We start from the raw sequence: 12,701 nt of genomic DNA on the forward strand, positions 1-12,701 counted from the left end.
TCTCTGGTGTTCGCTTGTCCCTTCCAGCGCCCCTAGCCTGAAAAGTCACTGAGAACCTCCGGCTGGGGATCCTTCACCCAGGAATTAGGTTGGGGGAAGTGACTCTGTCGGCCCACCAGGGGACCCCTGGGCCGGAAATGAAGTGTCCGTGGCGGGTGGGGCGGGCCCGGCTCCCGTGTCGCGGCCTTGGGGGTGGGAGCTGTGTCCCCTGCCCTCCCTGCCGGACCCCCAGTACCGGAAGTCGCTGTACGGGTGGATGATCCAGGCCCCCGCTGACTTGACCCGTTCCTGCTCGATTTCCACTGCTTTGTGGCTGCCGAACACGCGAAGGGAGAACTTGTTGACCGTGGGCTGGAGCAGCGTCCCGAGCTGCCTCCTCTTGGGCTCGGGCCCAGGCCTGGACCCAGGGATCGGACCCGAGGCTGTGGTTGTAGACGCCAGGGCAGCAGGAGGCGCCGCCTCCAGCCCAGGGGTCGCCCCGTCGTTGGCCCCAGTCGTTGGCCGCTGCTCCGCCTCCATGACGCCCGTCAGCTTACACGTTTGGCCTCCAAGACCCTGCTGCGGCCATTCGGGACCCCCGACCTTTCCCGGAGTCGGAGCGGGAGCAGCCGGGCGGGCTCGGAGCGGAGGCGTAGTCGGCTGGGAACTGCCAGAGCGCCGGGCGGAGGGGGTGTGTGCGACAGACTCTCCCGAGGGCGGCGGGCGGGTCGCGCTGCGCCCCCTGGCGACAGCCGAGCGGAGGCTGGGCAGGGCGGGCGGAGGCGGGGTCGACCGAGAGCCATCTCGGAAGGAGGCGGGACCAATGTAGTCCGTAACCCGAGGGACACTGAGGTAGGCGTGGCTTAGCCAATGTAGGCCGTCCTCCAAGTGTAGGAAGAGAAGGAGGGGAAACGCCGCCAGAGCCAACAGAGAGGGCGTGGTCTAGGGCTGGAGGGCTTTTATCCACTGAGCGCCAGGGAGGCGGAGCCGCCCGCAAGTGGCGGGAAAACCGGACGCTGGTTGTAGCTCGTGAGGCTTGGGAGGGCGAGGAATTGGGAACCAGTGGAAGAGATGGGGAATGGCTTTTGAGCTTCCTCTTATCCACTCTGCCTTAAGGACTTCCTGCATTTCACTTTTTTTTCCTCTCAACACTCTCCTGCTGCTGCTGCTGCTGCTGCTAAGTCGCTTCAGTCGTGTCCGACTCTGTGCGACCCCATAGACGGCAGCCCACCAGGCTCCGCCGTCCCTGGGATTCTCCAGGCAAGAATACTGGAGTGGGTTGCCATTTCCTTCTCCAGTGCATGAAAGGGAAAAGTGAAAGTGAAGTCGCTCAGTCTCCTAGGCATGCTCATTTCCTCTGACTTCTTCATATTCCTCCCTCTAGTACTTCATTTCCAAACTCATCTGCCAGCCCTCACCAAGAGCAACTCTGCCAGTCACTGAGTGGACGCTGAGGATACAAGGATGAACACAAAGTCCTGTCCATAAAGCCAGCGCTCATCTATGCTTGCAGACAGGACAGGTAAATTACAGTGCTATGTGATGGAAAGGGCTGTAAATTCTCTTTTGGGGGGCGGGGCACTGTGCTGGGCAGCTTGCAGGATCTTGGTTCCCTGACCAGGGATTGTGACAAGAACTGTTACACTACCTTTGGCAGTGAAGGTGCAGAGTCCTAACCACTGGATTGGCAGGGAATTCCCTAAAAGTTCTTAAATATCTCAAATTCTTCCCCTTATCTCCACTTCTTATTGTCACTGCCTTATTTCAAGCGCTCAGAATTTGTTCACCTAGATTATTTCAGATGCCTCTTAAGGGGTCTCTAAACTCTCTCAGGGCAATTAGTTTTCCACTGTCTGCCAGGGTTACCTTCCTAAATCCAAATGTAGCTTTATCACTTGCTTAATGTCCTTCAAACTTCCCCATCTTCTATGGGATTACAGTTAAACTCCTTAGAATGACATACAAGGCCCTGTAAAATCTGCACCTAGTCTTAACAACCTCTCTTCTGATAGTTCCTCTCTTGAAAGCCAGGACTCCAATTCCGTTTAAATGCTTTGTTCTTCTTTGTCTCTAGACCTTTGTAAGTATTTTCTCTGCCTGGTCTTCTCCAATTCACTTTTCAACAGTTGGTTCAGATGTCATCTCCTCTAGGAAACCCAGATATGCATTTATAACTTTTTTTCTCAAGCTAGGGTCTAGTCTACAGCTTTCCTACAGTGACCAGGGCACCACTGTTCATAACAGTTCTTGTCACAAGGCTGCCATTATTTTATGGAAGAGAAGGTCTTTCTCTTCCATTAGACTATGGAGCTCTGAAGAACAGGAGCCTTATGCCTGACACAATGCTGAACACAAAGTGGACACTTAGTAAAATGGTTGTTGAATGAATAAGGGAAAGTGTTCATGGAAGAGGAAGTGAACTACACACTTCCTCCTCACCTCTTCATTATCCTTCTTCATCTATTTTAGGAACTTTTTCTAAACTATTTCTGGCCAACTGATGTAAGCTCCATCTGATTATCCTCCATCCTGGCTCCCCTCTGATATTTCTTTACTTGAATATAGTTATCCTCAGGCTATTTTTTTCATTTCCCTTATTATTACTCAATTCCTTCTATAGCGTCTTTAACTCACCTAGTTTTTCTCAACGCCTCGTTCTTTTTCCTTATTTTTTAATTCAGTAAATTTACACTCCTCATATATTATGTGTAAGTACGTAACATAAAGTTCTCAAATTTTCCCTTCTTTGGCACTTGATTCTCCATCACTCCATTTTTCAAACCTTACCTCCAAGGCAATGTCCTGCCCCTCTCCCAAAGTGCATAGCTTTTGTTCAAGAGAAAAGGTGGGAGCCTTCTTTGCTGTGGTTAGGTTGCCGAACTGTTTTTTAAGAACTGAATATTTAGAGGCTATGCTGGAGAATCACACTGCATCACAAGCCTCAAAAGGTTAGCAGAGCGGCGACATCCCGTAAACGACAAGCCCTTCTTTTCAACCTTCAAACCTAACAAAACAAGACACAGAAGTCGCATGAAATAGGTAAGATTGAGGAAAGCTACGGAAGGACACTAGGCCGGTCAGCTCTGCCGGGTAATCCCCGGCGACTCTCTCCCCACCCCATGAACTTCCGCCCCCAGCAGCTCTACAGTTCCAACGGGCCGACGGCAGCGAGCTACGCGAGGACGCGCAAGCGTGCGCGGTCCTAGGGGGGCGGAGCCCAGGGGTAGCTGGGAAGAGACGCAGGACGTGCGTCCGTGCGTACGTGCTCGCTCGCGGTGGCGGCGGCGGATCGGAGAGGCCAGAGCCGGAGACCGAGCTGGGATCGGGCCCCGGGCGGGGGCGGTGCGAGCGGCGCCAAGCGAATCCTGGGGGCGGGGACGGAGCCGGGGCGGGAGGGACTGGAGCGGAGCCCGGGAACTAGGCGGGAGGTCCCAGGGTCTCGGGTTGGGGGGGTGGAGCCGCACTTCGTCGCCGCGGGGGTGCCGGGACTCCGGCCGCAGTGCCGCCGCCATCACGGACTTCCTGTGGGACAAGCGCACGGGCCTCGCCGCCAGAACGGTGAGCGCGCGGGCTGGCGGGCCGCGGGGCCGCGCGGAAAGATGGCGGCGACCGTGGGGCGGGCGGAGAGAAGATTGGATTGGGGGCAAGGGGCCCGGGCGAGAGGCCCGGGCGAGATTAGGAGAGGGGTTCTCCTAATCTGCCCCCATTTCTAGGGGCTGAAACCTGGAAAGTGGCAGAGGTGCAGAGTAGGAAGATGAGGTGGAAGGTCGACCTGCATTAGATGTATTTTGGGAAGGCCAGTAGGGAAGTTGGGAGAGATCAAAGTAGGAGAAGGGGTGATGGAGTGCGAATAGGAGTGGTTTCAGAGATGAGAAAGAGCAGTATATCAAAGTTGGATCAGAGCTGGAGAGGGGGGAAGAAACCGTCGTGTCACTTGGAGGATATGGAGAGAGTTTGACTTCAGGAGTGAGTTCTGGATTTTATAAGTGAGAAAGGGAAAAAAATAGATAAAGCTTTAAGTTGAGAAAGGTTGTAGGCTGGAGATACTTGGGATGGGGAGAAGGAAAGCCTGTGAGGGACTTTGGTGGCAGTGTGTATGCGGTAAGATGACATTTGTGTGGCTGTGCTAAGCACAGTTGGATTACCTGGGGGAATAGTGTGCTTGCATCTTCTTGGTTGTCTTAAGCACTGTTGGGCCAGGAATGAATCGAATGCCACCCTCCTCCTCAATTTGAGAAGTAGCTCAAAATGGGAGCCAGATGTTGGAGTCTCTTAAGCCTTTTCCGCACCTAATGCTGCCACCCCCACCCACCCAACAAGACTTCTATCCTTGCTATCCTTGGGTCTATCTCATTCTGTCCTCCTAGTCTCATCTTCCCTGATTGTGACAGTGATTTCTCTCTGATTCTTTCCTTGAAGGAAAAAAGAGTTTGTGCATCATGCCATTTCAATCCAATCACTGAAAGGTGGCCAACTTTTAGTTTACTGGTGCTGATATTAATTAAAAATCAGTTATTCTGTACTTAGTAAACACAAAAGAGGGGAGGCTGGATGTGAAGCTGACTGCAGCCTGTAGCCTCATGTATTGTATTAAAACTATGGGAGATTTGGCCAGTGATGTGAGAAATGATTAAGATAGTTCACAGGGCCAGACCCAGATTCCTGAAATTTACTTATATTTGGTTTACACAACTATACGTGGAAACCTGGGAAACTGGATTCCTGCCCTCAGGGCATGGATGGCCTGTTTGGGGAGATAATCTACACTTTGAGTAATTGTAAAACATTTGTGATAATATTGTGTAGTAAATCATTATTCTCTTTGAGTTGTGAGGAACTCAGAATGCCACAGATCTACCCTAGATACCAGCCAAGGATGAATTGTTGCGGTCTCCATGAGTTAGTTGCACAGTCTCCCCTATAATGAGCTGTGGCCCAGACCTGAGTGTCTTCATGAGGCCTTGTTTGAGGAAAATCAGAATAGAGCAATGAGCTGAGTAGCGGGAAGATTCCTAAAGTTTTCAGCCAGAGTTAGTATACTACTCTATTAAGGAGAAATTGTAAGCCCAGAGAAAGACTGAGGAGTTGTGAGTGGTTTTTTTAAAAAAAAGTAGACATTGAAGAGCAGAAAACAGCATTTCTAGGGTAGCCAGTCCTTGGAGGGGATTTCTGAAAACTCAGATCTTGCCCCTACTATTTCTCCTTTCCCTTTCCTTACAGATGCCTCATCCTCGAAGGTACCACTCTTCAGAGAGAGGCAGCCGGGGGAGTTACCATGAGCATTATCGGAGCCGAAAGCATAAGAGACGAAGAAGCCGCTCCTGGTCAAGCAGCAGTGATCGTACGCGGCGGCGCCGCCGGGAAGACAGTTACCATGTCCGTTCCCGGAGGTGAGGCTTCAGGAAGAAAACCTCAAATTAGACCCATTCACTTACTTGTCTATTCAACAAAGGTTTATCAGTTTCAACCTAAGTAGCTAATATTACATGATCCTCAAAATGAGTAACAAGTTAACCTATTTATACTGTGGTGTTAAGAGTGTTATCATAGAGGAAGTATGTTTGTAAGGGGGTAAGGAAGCCTCCAACAGGTTTGATTGCAGTGGGGCAAGATATATAGATCAGGGAAAACTTGCCAGAGAACATGGCATCTGAGCTTGTCTGAATGACAAGAGAAGTGTTGTAGGCAAAGGCAAAGCAAATGCAAAGGACTAGGAACTCGAGGTGGCTTATCAGTTAATAGACAAAACAGAGTTAGGTCTCCATGGTTTTAATAAGTCAGCCGCATCTTCAGTGGGAGGGATGGGTTAAGGATAGTTTGGAGCAAAGCTGCCTGTCAGTCAGAAGTGGCTTGAGAAAGAAACAGCTCTTCATGCCATTACATCCCTGGAGGGGAGGAGGCAGCTCTCAGGGGGAGTTGTCCTGCAGATGTCTTTTTAGAGGTTATGGTGATGTGCAGATGTGGGGATCCTCCTCTGTGCTTAGTTACTTCACTGCCCTGGCTCTTGTTCCTCTCAGAGTGGCTTGAGTGTGTGAGAACTGCTTTTCTCATGTTACTCCTTTTCCTCAGTGAGGGGGACCTTGTTAAATGGTATGGCGAGGACTGTGACCTGAACAGATGCACCTAATTAGGGTGTTTGTTGTCCAACAGCAGCTATGATGATCGTTCATCCGATCGGAGGGCGTATGACCGGCGATACTGTGGCAGCTACAGGCGCAACGACTACAGCCGAGATCGGGGAGAAGCCTACTATGACACAGACTACCGGCATTCCTACGAGTACCATCGGGAGAACAGCAGTTACCGCAGCCAGCGCAGCAGCCGTAGGAAGCACCGACGGCGGAGGCGGCGCAGCCGGACATTCAGCCGTTCATCTTCGGTGAGTGCTAGCCCAGGCCCTTCCTCTCCCTACTCTTCTTCAGCCCTCTGGGACCCCGGTAAGTGAGAAACATTGGGGCATGAACGCTGAGGTGGGCACTGAGTCTGTCTACTCGCTTGGAAGCTCTCCAACTCTTGGAGGGCCTGAATCTGCTTTGGAGGTGAATGGGCACAGAGCATTTGTGAACCCCCGTGCCCTCCCTGGCATGCTGGGCTTGTTCTGTTGGGAGCAGCTCTTCCATCCCCCAGAGGCCTCCATTTTCTAATGAGGACCTTGCTTGTGAACAGCCTTTCTCCCCGAAGCCCTGGACTCGGGCCCCCTCAGCAGGTGGGCTTGGGTGGGAGCAAGGGGAGACCTGTGCCTGCCTGGAAGGGCACCGTGTAGAGCATGGGGTTGTGGGTGACATTGGCAACGACACCACTTCTCCGCTCTGCCCGTGCCTCCCCCCGTTCCCATTTTGGGTTTGGGGACTTGGGATTATGCGCCGCTCTCTCTTCTCACCCCAATCCGCCTTACTGCATCTGACGTGTTCCCTTCCACTGTCCCCCATCATCGTCTGTCCCCCCTGGCTGGGCGCCTGTGACCGGTGACCCCTCCACCACCCACCCCGCCTCCCTCCGGCCCCCGCTCCGACACCTGGCTTGCTCCGACCCCCCCCGCCCCCCGACAGCAGCACAGCAGCCGGAGAGCCAAGAGTGTAGAGGACGACGCTGAGGGCCACCTCATCTACCACGTCGGGGACTGGCTACAAGAGCGATGTACAAGCCAAATCGTAACAATCCTATAGCCTGTAATGGTCCCATAGCCATCCTAACGTCCTGAGCCAACCCAAGCCACAGCCTCTTTTGCCTTTTCTCAGTGGTGTTGTTTATCTGGGTGGTTTGAGTTGCTGTTGAGAATTGACCTCTGCTGTCCACTCCCAGCTCTCATGGCCCCTGGGTTAAAGGTGGTGGGAATCACGCAGGGGTTTTCTTCCCCTGTGACCATCTGTATCTGTTCCCCCTTCCTTCATCTCCTCACCCCAAATTGCTGTACCCTTTTTTCTTCAGACTGAACTCATTCCCCACCTTTTCTCCCCCCCTCTCCCCCACCCTGCTTTTTTTCATTTCAGATGAAATTGTAAGCACCTTGGGAGAGGGGACCTTCGGCCGAGTTGTACAATGTGTTGACCATCGCAGGTAAATGTCAGCCCACTCCAGACTCCACATCCGCTAGCCATAAAGAGGAAGTGAGGGTTATCTGGGGGGTTTTTTGTTGATGAGCCAAAGATAGGATTTCTTAATCCCCATGCAACCCTGTTCATTCTGAGATAGTCTTGAGATTCCAGCAAAAGTCTCTCCTGCTATCCTGTAGGGGTGGGGCTCGGGTTGCCCTGAAGATCATTAAAAATGTGGAAAAGTACAAGGAAGCAGCTCGACTCGAAATCAATGTGCTGGAGAAAATCAATGAGAAGGACCCTGACAACAAGAAGTAAGCAGTGCTGGAGTATGTGGGGGCGTCTGAGAGGCTACACCTCAAGACCGGAAAACCTTCCCAACATGGACTAGACAGGCTGAGGAGTTGTAGACTGTCTCATCTTTTGTTCATCATCATAGCGTAGTGGAACATTACTACTAATGAAAGGAAGGAAGGAGGGGCAGGAAGGGAGGGTCTGTGACATTCTGTAATCCATTCCCCTTGTTTTGGGGGCAGTTAAATTGTTCTGCAGTTGAGCTCCAACTCAGGATGACCTTTGTAGGAATGTGCCCTGGAAATGGCCCTGAGACTGAGAATCAACATTTTTCATCAACAAAGTACTTGAGCTTTTAATAGAACTAGAACTACGCTAATGAAGTTGCAGACGTTTATGTATAGTTTTTCTGTTTACACACAGTGCATAATCCAAATGTAAAATTTAAGAGTATTACTCAAAGACAAGTAGGTGTAAACATGGGCCCTGTGATGGCTGATGGTGAGTGAATTTCAAGAGCGGGAGCTGGGGTCATGTAGGAGTGGTAGTTTGACAATTCAGGGTCCACACTGGAGCCTGGCACTCAGCTCCTATTAACTATTTGAAATGTTGCAGGAAAATGGTTAGAAGTTTGGCAAGTAGTACTTCTCTTTCTGGGTCTGCCAGAAAGGCTATTCTGTAGTTGAACTGAATTTTCTTGGTGATAATAGCTGGCATGTTTTTATCCAAGTGTATGCAATCAGCAGCAGTAGAGTCCTTCTTTGTTGGAGGGGTGGTGGACAGATGGGGCTCATCAGACATCCCCCTTCCCATCTCTTTTCCCAGCCTCTGTGTCCAGATGTTTGACTGGTTTGACTACCATGGCCACATGTGTATCTCCTTTGAGCTTCTGGGCCTTAGCACCTTCGATTTCCTCAAAGACAACAACTACCTGCCCTACCCCATCCACCAAGTGCGCCACATGGCCTTCCAGCTGTGCCAGGCCGTCAAGTGTGAGTGGGGTGGGCCGAGGCGGACTCTGGGGCAGCCCCTTCCTCCACTGGACCTCTTCTGGCTCAGTTGTGCACTGGTGAAGCCCCTAAACAGTCGACTCGATAATCTGCAGTTCTTCTATTCACTGTCATGTTGGCATCTCTTCCTCTTCTGACTTAACTCCTTCACTGATGTCCTCACCATCACTGATTGCTTCTCCTCCACATTCAACCTAGCAGGAGCTAGAAGAGAAAGCATTTGAAGTCAGAGCTCTTAATTACCTCTTTTTTCCTTCATTCCCTTTCCTTGGGAAAGTGTAAGTCAGGCAGTAAGCACAAGGAGACAAAAAGATTCCTCAAGCTAGAGGTTTACATTTGTCTGAGCTGAGATGCTTTCTGCTCTCAGCATGCCAGGTGGGAGCTGGGAGTAGTGTAGCTAAGGTGCCAGGTTGAGAATTCAGACTAGTACATACTTCCTCCTCAGTCATCAGAGTATAGTTTCACAGAATTAAATTCACAGGAGTCAGATAAACACATGTCAAAGCAAAAAAGTACAACTCATAGGGACTTCTATGATAGTCCACTGGTTAATATCTCATGCTCTGTTGCAGGGTTCAACCCTTGGTTAGGGAAGTAAGATCCCTGCATATCATGAGGTGTGACCAGGGGAAGGAAAAAAACCATAGCAAGCCATCTTTATACATTGGTTGAGACATATATATATAACTTATGTTAATAAGCGTAGGGCTTGTTAGACTAGGCATTTCATTTGGAAGTAGAGCAGAAAGCAGCCAAGTGCTTCTGGACCTGCTGCCTCACCATCTTTGAGCTAGGTGACCAAGCTTGGGGTCAGCTGGTAGTAGTTAGTTCTGGCCACCTGGACCAACCCTGACCTGGCCTTCTCCTCTGCAGTCCTCCATGATAACAAGCTGACACATACGGACCTCAAGCCTGAAAATATTCTGTTTGTGAATTCGGACTACGAGCTCACCTACAACCTAGAAAAGGTAAGGTGGATAGGGTCTGTCCCTTGGCCAGTGAGCACAGGTGGCCATTGCCACTTTGCCTTTCTCTTAGCCCTTTTTGTCCTCCCTTTTACTTTCTCCCACATTTTCTGCTCTGGCTCTGAATAAAATGGAATACCAAAATAGATGGAAAGGAAGAGAGTTAAGATTTAGAATCAAAGAGAATTTGGAGCAGAACTTCAGTTAACTTTCCTGTACAGTGAAATGCTTACAAGGTTCTTGGTTTGATTTCTTCTCTTCTGTAAGGAAGACTCAGCTCTGTTGACTAACTGGAGATCATGGGGATCTCAGCTAAGGAAGCTATTCCTCACTTTGCTATCTGCTATATATTATCAAAAAACTGTATAGCAGTCACTTAGGTATACTCTTCAGATGCATGCTATCCTATAGTTACTCCTAAATCCTCTTTCTCTCCCATTCCTCAAGCACTCTGCTGGATATAGGGGAGGCTGTAAAAGCAGAAGACGTGTGGGAGCAGGCAGGAGGTCAGAGTTGGATTTTTAAGGCTCAGAAGCACTTTAGAGAATAGCAGTAGAATCTTGGTCTGTTTTTTCTCTCAGTTTCGGTGCAGAGGTTCATGTTTTTCCTACTTTGCCTCCTAGAAGCGAGATGAGCGCAGTGTGAAGAGCACAGCTGTGCGGGTAGTAGACTTTGGCAGTGCCACCTTTGACCATGAGCACCATAGTACCATTGTCTCCACCCGCCATTATCGAGCACCAGAGGTCATTCTTGGTAAGAGGGGGAAGGATGAGATTGTTCAAGTATGTGAAGTGGTATGGTGGTGAGGGGGGCCCCTGAGCCTCATAATACCTTTCCTTCCCATCCCTACCTAGAGTTGGGCTGGTCTCAGCCTTGTGATGTGTGGAGTATAGGCTGTATCATCTTCGAATACTATGTTGGCTTCACCCTCTTCCAAGTAAGTGGTTGGGTGTCTTATAAGACCACTAGGCATTCTTCTACCTGATTTCCTTCTCTGCTGAGAAACTGCCTGCTCACTCCTCCACATTGCTTAGCTTCCTAGCAGCTAGACCCCAGCATCCCTTCTCAGTCCCTTGCTCAGTTCTGTCTTTGTTTCCCAGACCCATGACAACAGAGAGCATCTAGCCATGATGGAAAGGATCTTGGGTCCTATCCCTTCCCGGATGATCCGAAAGACAAGGTGAACCTGGAGTGGGAGGGATGTAACCCTTCTCCTTTTCTCTCCACAAAATTGGTCTCTATCACATTTTCTTTTTTCTTCAACACCTGCCTTCCCCTCAGCTACTCTCAGATGGGAGAATAAGGGAAATTAATCCCACAACAAGAGGAACCTCCTGATTTCTCAACTTCCCCCTTCCCCTCTAGGAAGCAGAAATATTTTTATCGGGGTCGCCTGGATTGGGATGAGAACACGTCAGCTGGGCGCTACGTTCGAGAAAACTGCAAACCACTTCGGGTGAGCCGGACTAGGAGTGAATAGTGCCCACCACCCAGAGGTCCCTTCCTTCTTAAGGTGTTTTGCCCCTGGAATGCCTTTCACAAGCAAAGAGTTAGGAAACAAGGGGAGGAAAACTGAAAGAAGACATCTTTTGTTGACAGGAGAGAAAGAGGGAGTGGTTTTATGGAAGGAATGAGGTTAGACAGCCATTTATTTCTTGAGCCAACCAGAGAAAATAAACTACCTTTGAAGAGCTTACATTTTATTGAGCTAAAGAAGATTCATGAAGTTGTCAAGGATAAATAAGTAGAACTTGCAGAGAATATGAAGGAATAATTGTGCTAGTGGGAAGGCAGGTTGAGCTGTAACATCAGAAATGGCCCTGGTGTGGTCCTAGTCAAGTAGCATATGGTCACAAGCAGAGCCTTGGTCCTTCAGGATTGAAAGCTAGGGCCTTGAAGAAGGCAGGGCTTATAAGGCATCGTGCCTCACCTTTTTCCTGCCCTCCATCACCAGCGGTATTTGACCTCAGAGGCAGAGGAACACCACCAGCTCTTCGATCTGATTGAAAGCATGCTAGAGTATGAACCTGCCAAGCGGCTGACCTTGGGTGAAGCCCTTCAACACCCTTTCTTCGCCCGCCTTCGGGCTGAGCCACCTAACGCCAAGTTGTGGGACTCCAGTCGAGATATCAGTCGGTGACGATCTGTCCCTGGGCACCCCTGTGTCTCTAACAGCAGTGGGTGTCCAGTCCAGGACACTGGTGCTTTTTTATACAAGAGAACAGAGCCGGAGCTCACTCCTTCCTCCTGGCTCCCTATGTACCTGTGAATATGTGAAATAGTGTAAATATGAAAGAACTTGTACCACCGCTTCAACCCCTGCCTTGTACATAATGCTATTCCATCTCACACTCTTCCCACCCTCACCTGCCCCTTCAACAGCTGAGTTGGATCTGGGCAGAATGAGGTAACCAGAAGGCATCTACACCATGTTTTATAAGGAATTTTGTACAGTCTTTGTGAAATAAAATGATGTGCTTCACCCGACCCCCATCCCTGGAATTTGAGGTTTGGAGATGCTGGGGTGGTGGGATGATTAGATTGGCGATGAAGGGAGTCCCATCTTACCCTTCAAAATTAACCTCAGGCTACTAGTTTATCTGAGCGATGGGTGGGTAACATTTTACCTTAAGAAAGGGTTATAAAGTTAGCACTTATTTGATCTGGAATAATGAGGTTTGGGAAAGAGGTTCGATTAGTATAGCTGTTAGGCTGGGCCCCAGGGTAGGGTCAGAAATCCAGATAAAAAACTTCCTGAACTGGGCTCCTGGGATACCGCCACCACCAGTCGGAGGACTCCCATCATACTTTTCTTTCGAAGGCTAGGCCGGATCGGGATTCTGACGCGAGGCCTACTGGGAGGTGTAGTTCGTTAATTGAGGGAAGTCACGTGGGGAAGGGGCGGTACTTGGCTACTG

General features: G+C 50.1%; 2 protein-coding genes and 1 long non-coding RNA gene across 32 annotated transcripts in view; 1 reads left to right on the top strand and 2 right to left on the bottom strand.

Annotated features, from left to right (window-relative positions):
• HCN3 (hyperpolarization activated cyclic nucleotide gated potassium channel 3) overlaps nt 1–3,198 on the bottom strand; it is a 12,681-nt gene extending 9,483 nt beyond the window's left edge. The window contains exon 1 of one of the 3 annotated variants that reach the window (XM_081494254.1): nt 2,767–3,198. Coding sequence is in view for 1 of the 3 variants with exons in the window: in XM_081494253.1 (XP_081350379.1) it covers nt 236–519 (284 nt within the window). In the remaining 2 variants the exon portion in view is untranslated. Of the gene's footprint in view, nt 1–235 lie in introns of all 3 variants that reach the window. The other 2 variants (XM_081494253.1, XM_081494255.1) reach the window with 2 other exon arrangements.
• On the top strand, nt 303–12,270 carry CLK2 (CDC like kinase 2). 28 transcript variants are annotated; one of them, XM_081494349.1, is made up of 14 exons: nt 303–670; nt 1,364–1,501; nt 5,200–5,369; nt 6,130–6,358; nt 7,029–7,116; nt 7,470–7,536; nt 7,712–7,828; nt 8,634–8,800; nt 9,692–9,786; nt 10,407–10,536; nt 10,638–10,720; nt 10,884–10,963; nt 11,149–11,239; nt 11,738–12,270. In XM_081494349.1, exons 3-14 carry the CDS (start codon nt 5,200–5,202, stop codon nt 11,921–11,923), a joined length of 1,503 nt encoding a protein of 500 aa, XP_081350475.1. In that variant the 5' UTR covers nt 303–670; nt 1,364–1,501; the 3' UTR covers nt 11,924–12,270. The 28 variants fall into 28 exon arrangements, with proteins under 28 accessions (XP_081350475.1, XP_081350488.1, XP_081350482.1 ...); XM_081494362.1 differs by having other exon boundaries at nt 7,032–7,116; XM_081494356.1 differs by having other exon boundaries at nt 6,133–6,358.
• On the bottom strand, nt 11,463–12,607 carry LOC145507603 (uncharacterized). Its single transcript, XR_014054964.1, has 2 exons — nt 12,544–12,607; nt 11,463–12,046 (listed from the first exon to the last, which is right to left on the bottom strand). It is a non-coding gene; the product is annotated as an uncharacterized LOC145507603 (long non-coding RNA).
• Between the last annotated feature and the right edge of the window lie 94 nt (nt 12,608–12,701).

The sequence above is a fragment of the Giraffa tippelskirchi genome, chromosome 5, assembly GCF_054371585.1.
Source record: "Giraffa tippelskirchi isolate mGirTip1 chromosome 5, T2T-mGirTip1v1.2.pri, whole genome shotgun sequence".
Taxonomy (NCBI): Eukaryota; Metazoa; Chordata; class Mammalia; order Artiodactyla; family Giraffidae; genus Giraffa; species Giraffa tippelskirchi.